Source organism: Psammomys obesus, unplaced genomic scaffold (genome assembly GCF_907164565.1).
Source record: "Psammomys obesus unplaced genomic scaffold, mPsaObe1.curated_primary_1811, whole genome shotgun sequence".
Taxonomy (NCBI): domain Eukaryota; kingdom Metazoa; phylum Chordata; class Mammalia; order Rodentia; family Muridae; genus Psammomys; species Psammomys obesus.
This window is the reverse complement of record NW_026594263.1, coordinates 698,885-716,520: the sequence shown is the minus strand read 5'-3', so window position 1 is coordinate 716,520 and position 17,636 is coordinate 698,885. Positions and strand designations below refer to the sequence as shown.

Below are 17,636 nucleotides of genomic sequence, written 5' to 3'. Positions count from 1 at the left end.
TATTATTATTATTATTATTATTATTATTATTATTATTATTATTATTATTATACTCTACCAAACCCCTACACTCTAGTAAGGTGCTTTCCCTACATATTGCCATGGTTACTTTCTCCTCTATGGCTTTGATAGTGCCATTTCTCTTGATTGAAATCACATTGTGTATTCCATGTTCCTGTTCAAATTGTAACAGTCTCAAGTCCTGTGTGACAACTTTTCTTCCTCATAGCAATTTTCAATGATTTTTTTACCCTGACCTCCTGCAATATGTGATTCTTGGCATTTGTTCATATGCCATTTTTTTTAATTTGGGGGTATTTTTTGTGTGTACAATTGTTTTTGATTCCACAGAGCTTTTACATTCTTGAAGACTAAGCTCCATGTGTTCCACACTAAGTCAATAGCTTTTACATGTCTCTTCTGTAGCTTCAATGTAAATAGATCTGTTGCAATACTGTTTGCTTGTCTTTCTAATGTGCCTTATATTGCTTAGAGCAGCCGACATCTAAACAGTGCCTGATCTAAGTCAGTAATTACGTGTATTCACAATAAGTCAGTTTGCTTCAATCCAGCTGTAATCTTTTACATATTCTTTCTTTTGTAGACAACATGCTGGTAAAAAGAAGGTAATCTAACAGAGTATGCTTTTAGAGAAAATGTCCAAAATGTAAGAAAGGAAAGAAAAAAAGGCCAGGTCTGTAATTTGTAATTGTCCTTCATAGTCTCCACATTTGCCCAAGCACCTTTCTGTGGAGAGGTGTGGTCACATTATGGCATTGACTACTAGAAGTACCAGAAGTTCCTTTTTGAATATTTCCTTTTTGGAATATGTTGAATTTTATCTGTTTGCCCTTATCCATGAGAGACCATTCTAAGCCACTTCACTCCCTTGCAAAATGAATACAATGCAATTTCCAATTGTTTTGTTTGTCATTTTTCTCAGGTTTACTTTTGGCCACTGATTTTTTTTTTTTTTTGCAATTTTGGTGTTTCCTTCTGAGATTCCCTTCTCGGTGCTATACACATACTCAGCTTTTGTACTGTGAAGGGAATCTGAACTGTAAGTGTTACACAATTGTTAAGCTGCCCTGTTACAAGGGAATTAAAGAGGAAAATCTAAGACCATGTTTTGCTTCCAAAAGATAATTTCCTCTCTGTACTACAGGAGATGCTCTGTTCCAGAAGAACAAGAACGCATTGATGAAGACTTACACCAGATCAAGGCTAAGCAACAGTTGGGTATACATGAGGCAGTGCTGTACATCCCAGAGGGAAGGAACCACACTCCCTGTGATAAGACAAGGGGTTTGAGGAGGGAGATCATTTTGGAGGGTTCTGCGTTTTGTTTGCCCTCCTCACAGGTCTTCTCTGCCAGTTCTTCCTCCTAACTGTCACAAAATCCAGAAGGCCTCAACTTGTCATTGTCTGTTGGTTCATACTCCTCCCCACTCCACACACACACACACACACACACACACACACACACATACACACACACACTCACATACACACAGTGAGAGAGAGAGAATTTAAAAACTCTCCAGTAACATAATTCAGAAATATAGCCCTAGTTTCTCAGTGAACTAAATAGCATCTAATTTTGAGACAGCATCTCAGTCCATAGCTTAGACTAAGCTGGAACTCCCTCTGTAGACCAGGCTGACCTTGAACATCCGATCCTCTTCCTTGGCCTCCAGAATCTAAAGAACACTTTTATCCTCTAGATATGAAAATGTTGAGAAGAAGCAGGAGCCTGTGGAAAGTGACAAGCACCAGGTAAGAGACAGATCCACGCCTTACTCTTCTTACACAGTTTTCACCAACAGAGGATTTAGGTTGAAGAGCGCTACCTAGCATTGCTGAGGAGTTCTTCCCCTGCTCTTTTCTTTTGAATGTATCTTTGGCTTTTGTGTTGATCTTCTGTTGTTGATGTTTGGCTCACTTAAAACAAAAGAGTCATGCCATTTATTTTCCAGATTTTGATGCATACCGATTCTGGGCAGTGGTAATGACACATTTGGTGTCATATAACAGTTGTGTACCATCTTCATAAGCTGCTCCTCTTGAGTGTCTGGTTCTCCTGCCTTCTTTCTTTTGGGATTCAGGGATCATTTCCTCCTCTTTCCTCTTGGGAAGAGGGTTGGTTCTTTGTGCCTCCCCATCCCCTCCCCCGATCCCTGCTTCCAGGCTGGCTGGCTTTATAAAGACTCTGCTGTTTTGAATTTTCAGGAGCACTGTCTCTCGGACATGGTTGCCCAGTTCCGGACGCTGAAGGGTGCAATAAGGTTGGCCGTCCTTTCAGGGACACTCCTTTCCTGGCAGCCACCATAGCACCCATGTATCTTCCCCACCCCTCCTTGCCTTTCTGCTTGATTTCCCTTGACCCTGTTTCCCAGAAATCTGCTAGTCGCATGTTAGATTCACTTCCTTCCCTAGTTGGGCAGGTCAGACTAGTGAGGAGAGAGGCAGTTTATCACTAATGCTTCTTCATGTGCCCTACTCACACTGAGGCATATAAGCAATCACGTTTCATATCCTATGTCTATCCAGAGATTGGGATTTTCCAGGACTGCCCTGTCCTCATTCAGTTTGCCTTCCCTTTATTCTTTTACCCTAATTATTTATATTTTCTTCATATGTTGACTCTCCTACAAGATCCCAGGTGCATGTCTCTGTTGTGTGCACTGTGAACATGTGGTAGCCTCTGGCATGTGTCTCTCCTAGCCAGCAGATATTTGCTGCAATGCTTTTCCTTTCCACACATATTTTCAGCACAGAGCTCAAAAGGATGAAAAACCCTGCCTTCACCTGGGTCACAAGAGCGAAATAGACAGCGATTGAGGCCTGGGTTTGTGTTGTGGGTGGGAGAGGTCTAATAACCAATACAAGAGTTGGGAGCAGTCTGTTGGTGTCTCGCTGATAAGGTTAGTGACTGAATGTGTTTGGGTTCAGTGTTCTAGTGTACATTACTGTGCACTGTTTGTTCTGTTTAGGAAACAGTTTCTTTTTATTTGGCTAAGCATTCTTTCCTAGCATCAGAAGAGTTGACACATCTTTTGATATTTCGTTCAAACTTGGGATTTTTATGAACTATTTCTTTCTTGCTAGGTCCTCAGTAATCCACCAAAAACTCCTACTATACAAGATATGGCTGAACTAAATGACAAAGCTGCTGAATATGAGCAAATCAATAGCCCTAGCCTGCTTCCATCTGTTGGAGAAGAAAGCAGATCATCTCAATTTAAATCTCTGGATTCCAGTGTTTTTCAGTTTTCCAGGTGACTGAAACTATCACTTTTTTTCAATCATAAGCCTTAAAATCTATTTGATATGTCATATATATTACATACATAGTATACATACATATATTTTAAATGTGTGTGTATCAGCTGACCTCATACAAAAGGATCCACCTTTCTCTGCCTTCTAAGTGATAATATTAAAGGCATGCCCCATCATGCCAGGTAAGTTTATGTTTTTCTTTAACACATGAAGTTCACTAATGGAAATACAGTTTGGAACTGATAGAATTATGTCTTGCATGCACCTCCTAGTTTTTTCTTCTTACATGCTTGATATATCACTGTGAAGTGATCACTGGTTTCTCAAGTCTTTGTATTATGTTGGTTATTCTGCAAATGAAGTGATGGCCAACACAACTCTTTGAAAAGTATAAAGTTGTATACAAATAAGGTAATGCGATATAGAAAAATCATTGTTCCTATACTTAAATATTTGAACATCAAAGTCTACAGAGGATTCATAAATCTAGGCTATGTTGGCCCTGTGTAAAATTAACTAGTAGAAATATATCCTACTAAGTAAACGATCATTCATTGTTTACTAGAAAAAAAAAATCATCACTGAAAGTTTGTTCAAGTGTTTAATCCCAACACCCAGGAGGCACAGGCTCCTATGTGTTTGAGGCCAGCCTTATCTACTTAGTGAATTCGAGCTAGGTTTACACAGTTTGTTCTTTGGCTTTTTTATTTCATTTTCTACCTTTTCATGAATGATATTAGTTCATATAATAGGAAGGTGCATTCCTATTTATTTTCTTAGGTTTTAGTTATTTCTGAGGCACCAGAAGATATGACAGCTCTCATATTGCCACTAGAAATAAGCACAGTACTCCTAATTGGCACACCTTGCATTTCTCTTTTCATTCTAGTAGGGCCAAATGCTAGGGCAGGAACAGAATTTAGAAATGTCTAAGGTCATCATTAACACGATTCTTACACAATATTTGTGAATTTCTCAGTGCTCTCTTCTTAACATAGCATAGGACAGAGGCCACAGAATATTTTGTAGGGTCAATTAAACATTCCCCTAGTGACATAGATTCTTTACCTTTTTGTTTCTTCTTAGGTAAGTCTTTCAGCCTCTTTCAAGCAAAGACTTGTACAGGTGTATAAGTCTCCTGTGTTGTGATTCTTACACAATTAAACTGTATAGATAATAGAGGCATCTTTACATCCCCCTGAACATGAGCAGATTTTGTCAAGAGAAAGTAAGCTTTTAGGATTAACACTATTAAAACTCTTAAAAGTAAATGATGATCTGTATGAAAGCATTTAGAATAACACCTTACTTGGCATGTGAATAGTACTTAGTAATCAATGATGAAATCTGACTAAGAATTAAAAAGCAATTTAGAAAACTGTATTTTGTAGCAAGGGGTAAAACACTGTAGTTCAGCCTGGTTTCTGTAGTTTGATCCCAACTCTATCCTATTGCTCTCAATAGTTTTTCAATATCCATTGTAGGCTTGAAGGGGTGCACAGTAAATACTTTTGTCTTTGAAGCATAATATTACTTTTTTTTTCTTGGTCTTCTGTCTATTCTCATGCTTTACACTTTAGAGACCACTTTTCCTTTTTTGCCTACATTTGTAGGGTATATATATTTGGTATATTTGTAGGGTATATATATTTGGTATATTATAGTATATATTTTGTGAGTGCAATACTACACTACATCCATTGGGTGGCATATGTCATCAGCTTTTTATTGGAGTTTTTATATGGGTCTTCGTAGACTGTAAGGCTTAGGCTTTAGAGGGCAAGTACAGTGCTTTGAAAAATTATGTGAAATTCTCATTTGTTGAGAGAAATTATTTCAAGAGCTAATTGATATCAGATGCTGCTAATAATATATATTATATAAGATTAGCAAATAATAATAATTACATCATTTCAGGTTACCCATATAGTCCCATTCAAATTTTTTGAGGTACAGTAGCATTGCTAGCTACTTAGGAAGACTAAGGTCCAAAGACCTGCTGACTCCAGGGGTTGGAGACCAGCCTGGATAACATACTAAAATGCCATCTCAATTTTTTTAATAGATTTCTTTTTTTTTTCATTTGGAAGTGGGAAATGGAGGTGCTCACAGGTTTAATAAAATATACAGTTTCTGATAAAAGAGTATTAATGAAATCAAAACCTGAAACATAGTACATGTCTTTGAGCTATGTAGACCTGATTATTAACTATATAAAATAAAAAGTCAAGAGGCTGTTAAGTCATACTGGGGCAAGTTAGAAAGGCCCTCCCTGAAGGTCATTAGAAATGACTTTATGAGTCTTACACATGTAACAAGGGGAGAGAAAGTGTTACAATGCAATAAAGAACAGATTCAGCCAGGATTTAAGCTTCAGTCATAACCTTTTATAAGAAAACAGCTTGTTTCTGAAAGAAAGTAATTTACTTTTGTCCAGTCAGTCTGCATAAATTTGAGTGCTCTATGAAAGGTATTCTTTTAGGGTAATAATGGGATCCAAGATGATGGAATAGTCGTTGATATATGTAAATATCTCCAGTCCATGCAAGTTTCCTAACAAATGATACAAACTAAGGTCTAAAATAGCTGTAAGTGGATTGGCAAAGGAAAGAAGTAATGATTGTAGTTTATTTTATGACAAAAGCTGATGAGCTGTGTTTTATGATGAGTTTGTATTTTTAAAGAACACTTAAAAGGCATCCCTGTTGCCTAGGAAAACTGGTTTTGTCTGGGAGGAGCATGCCTCTGACTGTTTTTATATCCTCCAGCTTTATGTTGTGGAAGGTGTATTTAGATAGAACCAAAAGGACTGAGTTTCTCTTCTTCCATCCAGCTTTATCTTCCCCAATTTGTAGGGTAAAGGCCCTCACTCAGGCATAGCAAGCTGACAAAACTAGGCCTCCATTGTACCAGCTTAAGATGGCTCACAGATCAAAGGTTCATTCTGGATGGAGTAAGTCCAAAATGACTCCAGTCCTCATTCATAATGAAGAGCTTTATCTCTGGAAGAAATAAGCTATTGTCTCTACTTCAACTTTTTGTATAAGTTGTCCAGCTTTGAGAAAGAGGAAGGCCTTGAGGTTGAACTCCATGACTCTAACTAAAAGAATTGACTTTATTAGAACAAAGTATCAATAATTTGATGCCTGAGGAAACTGTCAGAAATAAAATAGATCACAATAGATAATAATTAAGAAGGTGCTTATAATTCCATAATACAATTTGCAAAAATAACATATCCAGATAACCAGAAGTTTGGTAATGGAGAAAGACAAACAAGAAAAAAATTTGAGATGACAGTTAATTCTAGGTGTCAGCAAGGCTATGCATAAATATAGATCAGCACCCAAGAAACAAACAATAGGATATAAGGTGAACAATAGGATATAAGGTGAAAGCTGCATTGAGATCTAACAAACAGGCACTGCAACCGCATCTGCATAAATTTAATACTATGACTACCAATCGCTGGCCAAATAATGCTGTTACCCAGTGACAATTCCTAAGAAGCAGGTTTAGAAATAAAATCACACACATCACTGAAAATCTGGAATATGTATTATGTATGCTTGTATTTATGTATTTTGTATTATGTATTTATTGTATTTTGTTGGCAGCGTCCATCCCACAAACAAATGCAATATAAATGGGTAAAAATATAATTGAAAAGGGAAACTTCACAACAAACTCTGACCAATAAGTGATAAGTTGCCTATTGTGGACCCACGGTGAGCCCTGGGTTGTCTGAGTTCAATCCCTGAGATACACATGATGGAAGGAAAGAACAAACTAGTTGTTCTCTAACCTACACATACATGGCATAGAACACATATGTACACACACACAAAATAAAATAAAATAAAATGTAACAAAAGTATGCAAACAGCAACAATATAGACCCCCAGGCAGGGATAATCAGTATCCAGAATTTTTATATTATATTTGCTAAAATGTTTAGGTGTCAATAACAAATTATAAAGTATGCAAGGAAATATGAAAGCATAAGCTGTACATAGGAAGCAAAAATAGGCTACTGAAACTTTTCTTCAAGAGACATGGGTAATTAGTTTGGCAGATGAACTCCAAAGCAATCATTAATAATATTTTCAAAGACCTAAGGAAAATTGTGGATAAAGTATTAAGGCAGGTATGGAGCCAGTGTTTCATCAAGTACAAAATAGCAATAAAAGAACAGAACCATTTTTAAAATAACCAAATGGAATTTCTGTGTGTAAAAAGTACAAGAACAGGCATGAAAATACCTAAAAATACTCAGTGTCACACATTAAGAATAATAATTACCAAAAATTATTCTATGAAAAGAACACAGACAAAACTGAAAATGCAGAAAGCTTCAGAGACATGTACACCAACTATATATTATGTTACATGAAGATGAGACAGAGGAAGTAGAAAGGCATTTTAAAATAATGGCCACAAAGTCCCAGATTTGATGAATGGCATTAGCCTGAACACCTAAGTGCAATAAACTCAAAATAGATAAACATTCAGTCATATCATAGTGAAAATACTGAAGCCAATGGTAGAGAGAAAATCTCTACAGCAGCGAGTAAAAGTGAATGATTCTGTACTAGTAAATCTCATTAATATTAACAGATAATTTATTTAAAAAAAACTCAATTGAGAGCAGAAGGTAATGGGGTGCTACTGTGACTTGGATATGGTTTGACCCCAGCAAAACTTAGGTTGACATTTAATTGCTAGTGTAACAGTATTCATCAGACCATTAAGCGATTTTGGGTCTTCTGTTATGAAGGTTTGTCTTCTTCATGTTCTTCTACTTTTTACCAAAAGTTAAGCTGCAGTGACACTTTCTTCAGGAGCCAGCTAGATAAGCCACAATTTTTGACAGCATCCAGAAATGTGAAGCAAAATAATTACCTCTTTCCTCATAAGGTATATGGTCTCTGGTACTTTGTTATAGCAACATGAAAGAGTCTTTCCAAAGAAAAATAGTTAAAGTACTAGAAAACAGACTATCAACCAAAAACTTAATTCCAGTAAAATTATGTTCAAGAAGTTAGAGATAATTTTTTTTTTTTTGCCAAGTACACCAAAGATGTAAATCTGATCTGCAGATCTGCCATATAAGAAATACTAAAGGATGTTTTACAGAGCATGGGCTGTCTTTCAGTAATTTCTTGTTTTTGTTTGTTTGGGGTTTTTTTCTTTATTAATTACAATTTACTCATTTTGTATCCCCCCTTGGTTCCCTCCCTCCTCCCGTCCCAATCCCTCCCTTCTTCCATCCTCTGTATGCATGCCCCTCCCCAAGTCCACTGATAGGGGAGGCCTTCTTTTCCTTCCTTCTGATCCTAGTCAATTAGGTCTCATCAGGAGTGGCTGCCTTGTCCTCTTCTGTGGCCTGGTAATGCTGCTTCCCCCTCAGGGGGAGGTAATTAAAGAGCAAGCCAATCAGTTCATGTCAGAGACAGTCCCTGTTCCTATCACAATGGAACCCACTTGGATACTGAACTGCCATGGGCTACATCTGTGCAGGGGTCTTAGGTTATCTCCATGCATAGTCCTTGGTTGGAATAGCAGTCTCAGCAAAGACCCCTGTGCTCAGATTTTTTGGTTCTGTTGCTCTCCTAATGGAGTTCCTGTCCTCTCCAGATCTTACTGTATCCTACTTCTTTCTTAAGATTCCCTGCACTCTGCACAAAGGTTGCCCATAAATCTCAGCGTCTGCATTGATAGTCTGCAGGACAGAGCCTTTCAGAGGTCCTCTGTGTCAGGCTCCTGACTTGTTCCCTCTTTTCTCCTTCTTCTGATGTCCAGCCTCTTTGCCTTTCTGGATTGGAATTGAGCATTTTAGCAAGAGTCCTCCATCTTGATTAGTTTCTTTAGGTGTACTGATTTTAGTAGGTTTATCCTATATTATATGTCTATATGAATGAGTATATACCGTGTGCATCTTTCTGCTTCTGGGACAGCTCACTCAGGATGATCTTTTCCAGATCCCACCATTTACCTGCAAATTTCATGATTTCCTTGTTTTTTATTGCTGAGTAATATTCCATTGTGTAGATATACCACAATTTGTGCATCCATTCCTCCACTGAGGGACATCTGGGCTGTTTCCAGCTTCTGGCTATTACAAATAAGGCTGCTACAAACATGGTTGAGCAAATGACCTTATTGTGTACTTGAGAATCTTTTAGATATATACCTAGGAGTGGTATGGCTGGATCTTGAGGAAGCACTATTCCTAGTTGTCTGAGAAAGCGCCAGATTGCTTTCCCGAGTGGTTGTACAAGTTTATATTCCCACCAGCAGTGGAGGAGGGTTCCCCTTTCTCCACAACCTCTCCAGCATGTGTTGTCTCTTGAGTTTTTGATCTTAGCCATTCTGATGGGTGTAAGGTGAAATCTTAGGGTTGTTTTGATTTGCATTTCCCTGATGGCTAATGAGGTTGAGCATTTCTTAGGAATTTAGACAATAATCTGAATGCTGATGAAGATAATTGTGTAATAAACTATAAAACAATATAGTGGCACCCCTCATTCTATTCACCAATTTAAGGAATAATTATTTAAAACATTTAAACATTTTTTTTTGTATTTTTAGAGACAGGGTTTCTCTGTGTAGCCTTGGTTGTCCTGGACTTGCTGTGCAGACTAGTCACTGGCCTCGAACTCACAGAGATCCACCTACCTCTGCCTCCCAGAGTGCTGGGATTACAGACATGTGCCACCATGGCTAGCTATTTAAAATATTTATATGTAAATGCATATGTGTGTAGAGTTTACCCTTGGGTTTATTGCATATATGTATATACACACACATATATAAAGGCACCTGAAATAAAGCTGGGCAATATGAGTTTGATCCTGGAATCTGCGTGATGAAAGAAAAAAGCTGACTTCTACAAGGTGTCATCTGACTTGCATACATAGGCTGTTATCACATGCATGTGTACATAGACATGACATAAGCAAAATGAGTAGCAGTAAAGATAAGAGTTAAAATAATAATTTGTTAGACCTGTCCATGTTGTGCTAGCAAATATCTACATAACATAAAAAGAAACAATGCAGGATAAACAAAATAATAAAGATGATATGACTTAAATGGAAAACAAAATCTAAGTTGCAAATAGAAATTCTACCATTTTAGTAATAACACAATGCATCTGTATTACACAGTTCAGTCGAAAGACAGATGTAGTTACATTGGATTTCCTTTAAAAGTTTAGAAATTGCAGGAGACACGTTAGATTCAAATCTGCAAATGAGTCAAAGATAAAGTACAGAAAATGGCATACCAGATAAACAGCAGCTTAAGAGTGCTAGCAACTTATTTTAACATCATATAAAATATGTTTGAATGCCAAATGTGGTGGTGTACACATGTAATCCTAGCACTCAGGATTATGAGGCAGGAGAATCACTCTGACTTTGTAGCCTAGGCTACAAATGCAAAGCAAGACTGTGTGAAATTATGTGCTTTACAACAAAAATATTCTACATATAAAATGAAACATTTCATAATAAAAAAGTCCATTGGGGAAGCATAATAGGAAAACCACTAAGCATAATCAAACAGAAGGAAGGAAATGATTAAAGTGGAAATGAAATGGAAACTAGCAAAACAATAGAGAAAAGTCAGCAGGAACAAAATTTACAATTTTTAAAGAACAACAAAAGTTAAGAAAGAAACAAAGTAATTTTATTTATGATAACTTCAAAAATATCTAGAATAAATGAAACAGAAGTGCTACAAACTATCTATACACTAGAGAACAACAAAATATTGTTCAATTAAAAGCAACCAAAATGATTAGAAAGACATCTGTTATTTTTGTTATCAAAGGGTTTGTTCCTTTAAAAAAAAATTAAGTAGTCTCCAACTGGCCTAGAGATGCTGTATAATCTCTTCCAAAATATCAGATGTCTCTGTTGCATTAACAACAAACTCATTCTAAAATTCATATGGAAATGCTAGGAATATAGAATCAGTCCAGCAGTCTTGAAAAAGAAGGAAGTTAGAGTCTCCCTAACCATTAATAATCTCCAGTAGTCAAGACAGTGTGATAGTGGTATAAGGTTAGACACATATTTCAGTGGAAAAGAAAGTAAAAACATACCCTTAAACTTATGGTAGGTATATTTGAATGCAACAAAATGAAGGTGAATCCCTGCCCCACACCATTCACATCCAACTCAAAATGGCGGCTAGATCTAAGCATAGTAGTTAAAACAGTAAAAATGTTAAAATACAGAAAGATTAAGTTTTTGTAACCATGGCCTAGGCTACAGTGTCTTAGATGTGACACCAAAAACAGGAGACATTGAAAAATAGTTCAGTTTGTTTTGGAGATTCTGGGTTTTTTGTTTCTCCATATGAAGCTGAGAATCTTTTTTTCAAGGTCTGTAAAGAATTGAGTTGGTATTTTGATGGGAATTGCATTGAATCTGTATATTGCTTTTGGCAGGATGGCCATTTTCACAATGTTAATCCTACCAATCCATGAGCACGGGAGATCTTTCCATCTTCTGAGATCTTCTTCAATTTCTTTCTTCAGAGACTTGAAGTTTTTCTCAAACAGGTCTTTCACTTGCTTGGTTAGAGTCACCCCAAGGTACTTTATGTGGTTAGTAGCTATTGTGAAGGGTGTTGTTTCCCTAATTTCTTTCTCGGCCCTTGGTATACAGGAGGGCTTCTGATTTTTTTGTTGATTTTGTATCCTGCCACTTTGCTGAAGGTGTTTATCAACTGGAGGAGTTCTCTGGTTGAATTTTTGGGGTCGCTCATATATACTATCATATCATCTGCGAATAGTGACACTTTGACCTCTTCCTTTCCGATTTGTATCCCCTCGTTTTGAAAGACAAATGGGATGCGCATTGAACATTGACAGGAGTCTACTGAGCGCATTGGAAAGACTCTAACTAGCAGTGTTCTCAAAGCAAAGACTCAGGACCAAACCTTTGGCAGAGTACAGGGAATCATAAGAAAGAAGGGGAGTTAGTCTGATGAGGAAAGGATAGGAGCTCCACAAGGACCAAAGATATCTGGGCACAGGGTCTTTTCTGAGACTGACATGCAACCAAGGACCATGTATGAATGTAACCTAGAACCTCTGCTCAGATGTAGCCTGTGGTAGCTCAGTAACCAATTGGTTTCCCATAGTGAGGGGAACAAGGACTATTTCTAACAGAAACTCAATGACTGGCTCTTTGGCCTCCCCACCCCCCAAGGAAGGAGCAGTCCTGTTAGGCCACAGAGGAGAGCTATGCAGCCAGTCCTGAAGATACCTGATAAAACAGGATCAGATGAATGGGGAGGAGGTCCCTCCTATCAGTGGACTTGGCAAGGGGCATGGTGGAGATGAGGGAGGGAGGGAGAGACTGGGAGGGAATGAGGGATCGGGACATGGCTGGGGTACAGAGTTAATAAAATGTAACTGATAAGAAAAAAATAAAATACAAAAAAATAAAAATAAAAATAAAGAATTAGAAAGATAGATAGATAGATATTTTAAACATGTTCAATTTTTCTCTTGTTATTTTGTAAGCAGGATAATATAACCATTTGTATTCTGTTAAAAAAAATAAAAAAAATAAAGTAAAAAAATATAGTTCAGTTTGATACATGTAAAGATTTGAAAGGCTGCAGAAGTGAATGAGTGATTAAGGGCCCTCGCTGCTCTTCCAAAGGACCCCGTGTCCCACCAATGTTCCCAGCACCCACAACCACCTGTAACTCCAGTTCCAACATATCTGATACCCTTCCCTGGCCTTTGCAGGTCCTAGGCACACATATAATACATGTCCATACATGTATGCAGGCAAATACTCTTACATGAATGAAGATTTAAAAAATAGAGTTTCAAAAACAAAAGGAGCTGCAAAGAATTTTGTTGGTAAGGCAATAAGAGTCAGAGGCAGAAGAATTGCAATTTCAAGGCTAGCTTCAGTTGTAGTGAAACCCTGTCTCCAAAAAATAATAGCAGCAGCAAACAACAACAGAGTAAAAACCACTACCCATAGAATTAGGGAAACTGCTTTAGACAAATTGTATGTGATGAAGAGTTGGAGTCCAGACTATAGAAAACCTGTTACAACTCACTAATTAAACAAGTCAATGGGCCAAAGACAATACACAAATGAGTAATGAGCACATGAAAAGAAGTTTTGTATCAGTAACTATTAAGACAATACAAATCAAAACCAAAAGGAGCTGTTGCTTTACAGCCATCAAAATGGCTATCTTCCAAAAGGTAGATAATAGGTGTTGGCTATGATGTGGCATAAATAGAAACTTTGTGTATTTATGTAAGTGCAAAATACCACATTTGCTTCAGTAGAAGAGCCTCAAAGTGCTACAAATTCTTCAAATAGTGTATGCCCCAGCAATTCCTCTTCAAAGTATACATTCTAGAAAACTGAAAATGTGTATCTATACAGAAACTATACATGTGTTCACAGCAACATGGTTCATAGTAGATGAACTGTAAAAGCATCCTAAATTCCCATCAACAAAGCACATAATGCAAAATATAGAACATCCCATTCAATTTCTTTCTGTGGTGTCATCTATCTATCTATCTATCTATCTATCTATCTATCTATCTATCTATCTATCTACTTATTGTTTATTGAGGCAGGTGTGTGTGTTTGTGTGTGTGTGTGTGTCTGTGTGAGCTTGGATATCCTGGAACTCACCCTGTAGACTAGGTTGGCCTTGAACTTGGGATTAGAGGCATGTGTCACCACCACCACCACTTCCACTGCCCAGCTGTACCATCAATGCTAATTTCTTTCTGAATATGTTTGTTGTTTATATATAGAAAGGTTGTTGTTGTTGTGTGTGTTTGTTAATTTTGTTTCCTGCTACTTTGTTGAACATGTAGGAGTTTTGTGGTTGAATCTTTAATATGTTGAGACAATAGACTTGGAATTTCTAGATTCTCCAAGAATTTTCTCATGAAAGGACGTTGGCTTTTGTCAATATTCTTTTTTGTATGTCCTGAGATGGTCCTTTTTCTTTAATGATGAAACCCCTGGTAGGTCAGCCACACTCCAGTATAGGCCCACTCTCAAGACTGGACTGGTAACACAAACTGGACTTGATGGTGGGGAAAAATGAGGAGAAGGAGGAGGAAGAGAAAAAAGAAGAAGGAAAAAAATTCAAAATTGGGTATCTAAGGAGGAAAAGGCAGATAAAGTAGATAGAGGAGGAGTTGAGAAGGGGGATGCATAGGATTAAAGTACATTTTATGATATTCTCAAAGAGAATAGTATTGCTCAGCCATAGAAAGTACTTACTTCCAATAGTACCTTTTTTGTTACTATAATGAAATGCCCTAGACTGTGTAACCCTATGAAAAATCAGAATTATTCAGTTTAGTTCTGGAAGCTTTAAATATAAGTAGCAGAAAACTAGCTCTGGGGAAGAAAGGCCTTCTTGCTGGCAGAGTGCTGAGATAGTGCAGGGCATCACATGGTAAGAGACAGGGAGCACACATCTGTGTCTGTGTCTATATTCTCTGCATTGTCAGTCTCTGGCCTTTCTTTCCCTCTCCACTGTCCCCCTCTCCTCCTTCTCTCTGTCCCATGATTTTCTGTTTCTCCATCTCCTTTTGATGACCCTCAACCATATTTAGTCACTGGGATTTTTCCCTAATGGCTTTTTATAACCCTAATCACCTTCCAAAGATCCTACATCCAAACATACTTGAATTAAGTTTCCATATTGTATATCAAACAGTAAGGATTTGGTTTTTACCTGTACATTATTGGGGTGCTTATGCAAGCCATGTCATCACGAGAGCAGCAGCAATAAGCTGATATGTGCTACAACATGGATATATGCTAAATAGAACAGTTTTGAAAAGCCAGGGTTGTTATCCTATCTGTTCCAAAGTTTGAAGCAGAAAATTGCTTTTGATGGCCACATAGACTCTAAATGGGTAAATGAACAGTGTTTTTAAAAGGGGTCATCACGAATGTATACATACACACTGTGCAGCAGCCATGATTTTGGTTTTCATTCTTGCCTATCATGATGTCTTAAACACAGTCAAAAACATGAGCATGAATTTGTAAAAACTGAAGTATTCTAATCTCAACAGAGTCTTACGCATGCTATTAGTGAAGTACTCAATTCATAGTCAAACAGAAAGCTACTTCAGGAAGAGTTTTGAAGTAGTAGAAGAGTGATATATGCAGTTTTGTCAAAAGATGTAAAATACCTAGAAAAGTCTTTAATATATAAAAGTAACAACAGATAATATGACAAAAAGAAAAATGAGAAGAAACTGTGTTGTTGGAGAATTCCTAGCATATAAAACCTACAATTAATCTTTAGGAAAGGAGTGCTTAGAGGTCTAATATGAGGATTGATTCTTAGAGAAGAGAACCAGAGTCTCTGGAGAAACACAGACCAAGTAACAGAAACCATTTATTTTTCTCTCACTAACATGCTAGTTCTATTTTGTTTTGTTTTGTTTCATTTTCAGGCAGGGTTTCTCTGCCTATCCCTGGCTGTCCCTGTCCTAGAAATCACTCTGTGGACCAAGCTGGCCTCGAACTCAGATACCCACCTGTCTCTGCTGTCTGAGTGCTGGGATTAAAAGCATATGGGCCACCAGCACCTGGAATGATAGTTCTATTTTGATTGCCACTTACATAAAAGTGTTGTTCATCTTCATCTACCACAATTAAGCACTGTCTGTCAAGGAGGTTCCAGTTCTCAGGTAGGATGTACACATGTCCATATACACATGGGTCCCATAGATGCTAATACATGTTTTGTTATTTTTTTTTAAGTTAAGATTTCTACAAGAGTGCCTGAAGTCAGTTGATAAAGTGCTTACCTCCCAAGCACAAGGACCCAAGTTTCATCCATAGCATCCACATAGAAAGCCAGACTCAGCAGTGCATGCTTCTAATCCCATCACTGGGGTAGCAGAAACAGAGGAAGTATCCCTGAGGCCCCACTCTCCAGCTAACCTTGCCTAATCTCGAGCCCCAGGCCCCAGTGAAAGACCCTGTCTCAGAAAGCAAAGTGAGTGACCCTGAAGGAACTACACACCCAATGTTGACTGCTGGTCACCATAGACACATGTACATGCACAAATGTGTGAGTGTATGCATGTGTGCGTGCATGCATGCATCCATGCATGTCTGAGCACACACAGTGTTACAAAAATTCAGAAGTAGGCTTAGATGTGAAATGTTAGAAAAGAGAAGTTCATCTGGTCAAGTGGAGCACAATAAGAAATCACCCAGAAATTCAGTTTGTCTAGTGTTTGTGAAGGAAGTAATGTAAGATAAAGTTAGGGCCAAATTATATATCCCAGCTCTGCCACTTAGCATCTGCAGATAGTCAGTTATAACCTCCTCCTGATCATCCTTTAAAAGCAGTTAAGATAATATTACCATCTACTTCCAATTGAGAGAATTAGATAAGGCTTCTCACACTGTTTGGCATAAATGGCTCTTCGTGTTTGGGCATTGGGGAGGCTTGATTGTCCAGCTGAGACATTTAAATGTTTATGTTATTGGAAGCAACACATAAAAATTTAGAAATAGGAACTGTAGAAGCTGAAGCAGTGCTTCAGGAGATTAATTTAGTGCATGAGCTGTAGGGAAAACAGATCATAGGAAGCCATTGTAATAATCCAGAAAGGTAACAAGAGCCTCAGCTAGCATGTTGGCAGTTAAGTCACCATATAAAACTCTATAAAAATTGCCAACAGTTTGATGTGACACTAATAAAAACAGGAGAGAGGAAACATAGGTGAAGGAAAAGATGAACAGTTAGTCAGAGATACCATTGGGGCATCCAGGATGAAGGGTATGCTAAGCAGTTGTAAATTTAGGATTGGGAGGTTAGGACTTCGGAGAGTGGGGGAGGTTTTGTCCTCCCAGAGTTTGGAGCCAACACGTCTGAGATTACTAAAAGGAGGGAGCATAGTCAGAAGTGGAAATTGTTCTGAACAGAGCTCTTAGAGTAAGAAATGAAGACAATACAACTTGATTTACGTTTCACAAAACTTGTTTTTGTCTCTGTTTATTTGTTTGTTTGGTTTTTTTTTTTAGACAGCTTCCCTCTTGTAGGCCTCCCTGACAGGTCTGCAGCTCAGGCTTAAAGTTGCATCAATCTTCCTGCTTCAAACTTCTCAACTGCTGAGACTACAAGCATGCACTACTATGTCCAGCTTTTCTTTCTGTATAGTATTATACAAACCTTCCCTACACTCCTGCCAAAGGAATGTGTTACTGTACTCAGCTCCAGAGCTAAACAAACCATATGTAGTGCCTCTTGCACATACTTAAGGATGGATATATATATATATATATATATATATATATATATATATA

The 17,636-nt window shown here is 37.7% G+C and overlaps 1 protein-coding gene across 2 annotated transcripts in view; it reads left to right on the top strand.

Moving 5' to 3' along the window:
• The window catches only part of Morc4 (MORC family CW-type zinc finger 4), a 58,034-nt gene that overhangs the window by 36,545 nt on the left and 3,853 nt on the right, over positions 1 to 17,636 (top strand). For both annotated transcript variants that reach the window (XM_055618365.1, XM_055618366.1), the window contains 3 exons: positions 1,166 to 1,234; positions 1,725 to 1,776; positions 3,109 to 3,278. In XM_055618365.1, the coding sequence (XP_055474340.1) occupies positions 1,166 to 1,234; positions 1,725 to 1,776; positions 3,109 to 3,278 (291 nt within the window). The remainder of the gene's footprint in view (positions 1 to 1,165; positions 1,235 to 1,724; positions 1,777 to 3,108; positions 3,279 to 17,636) is intronic.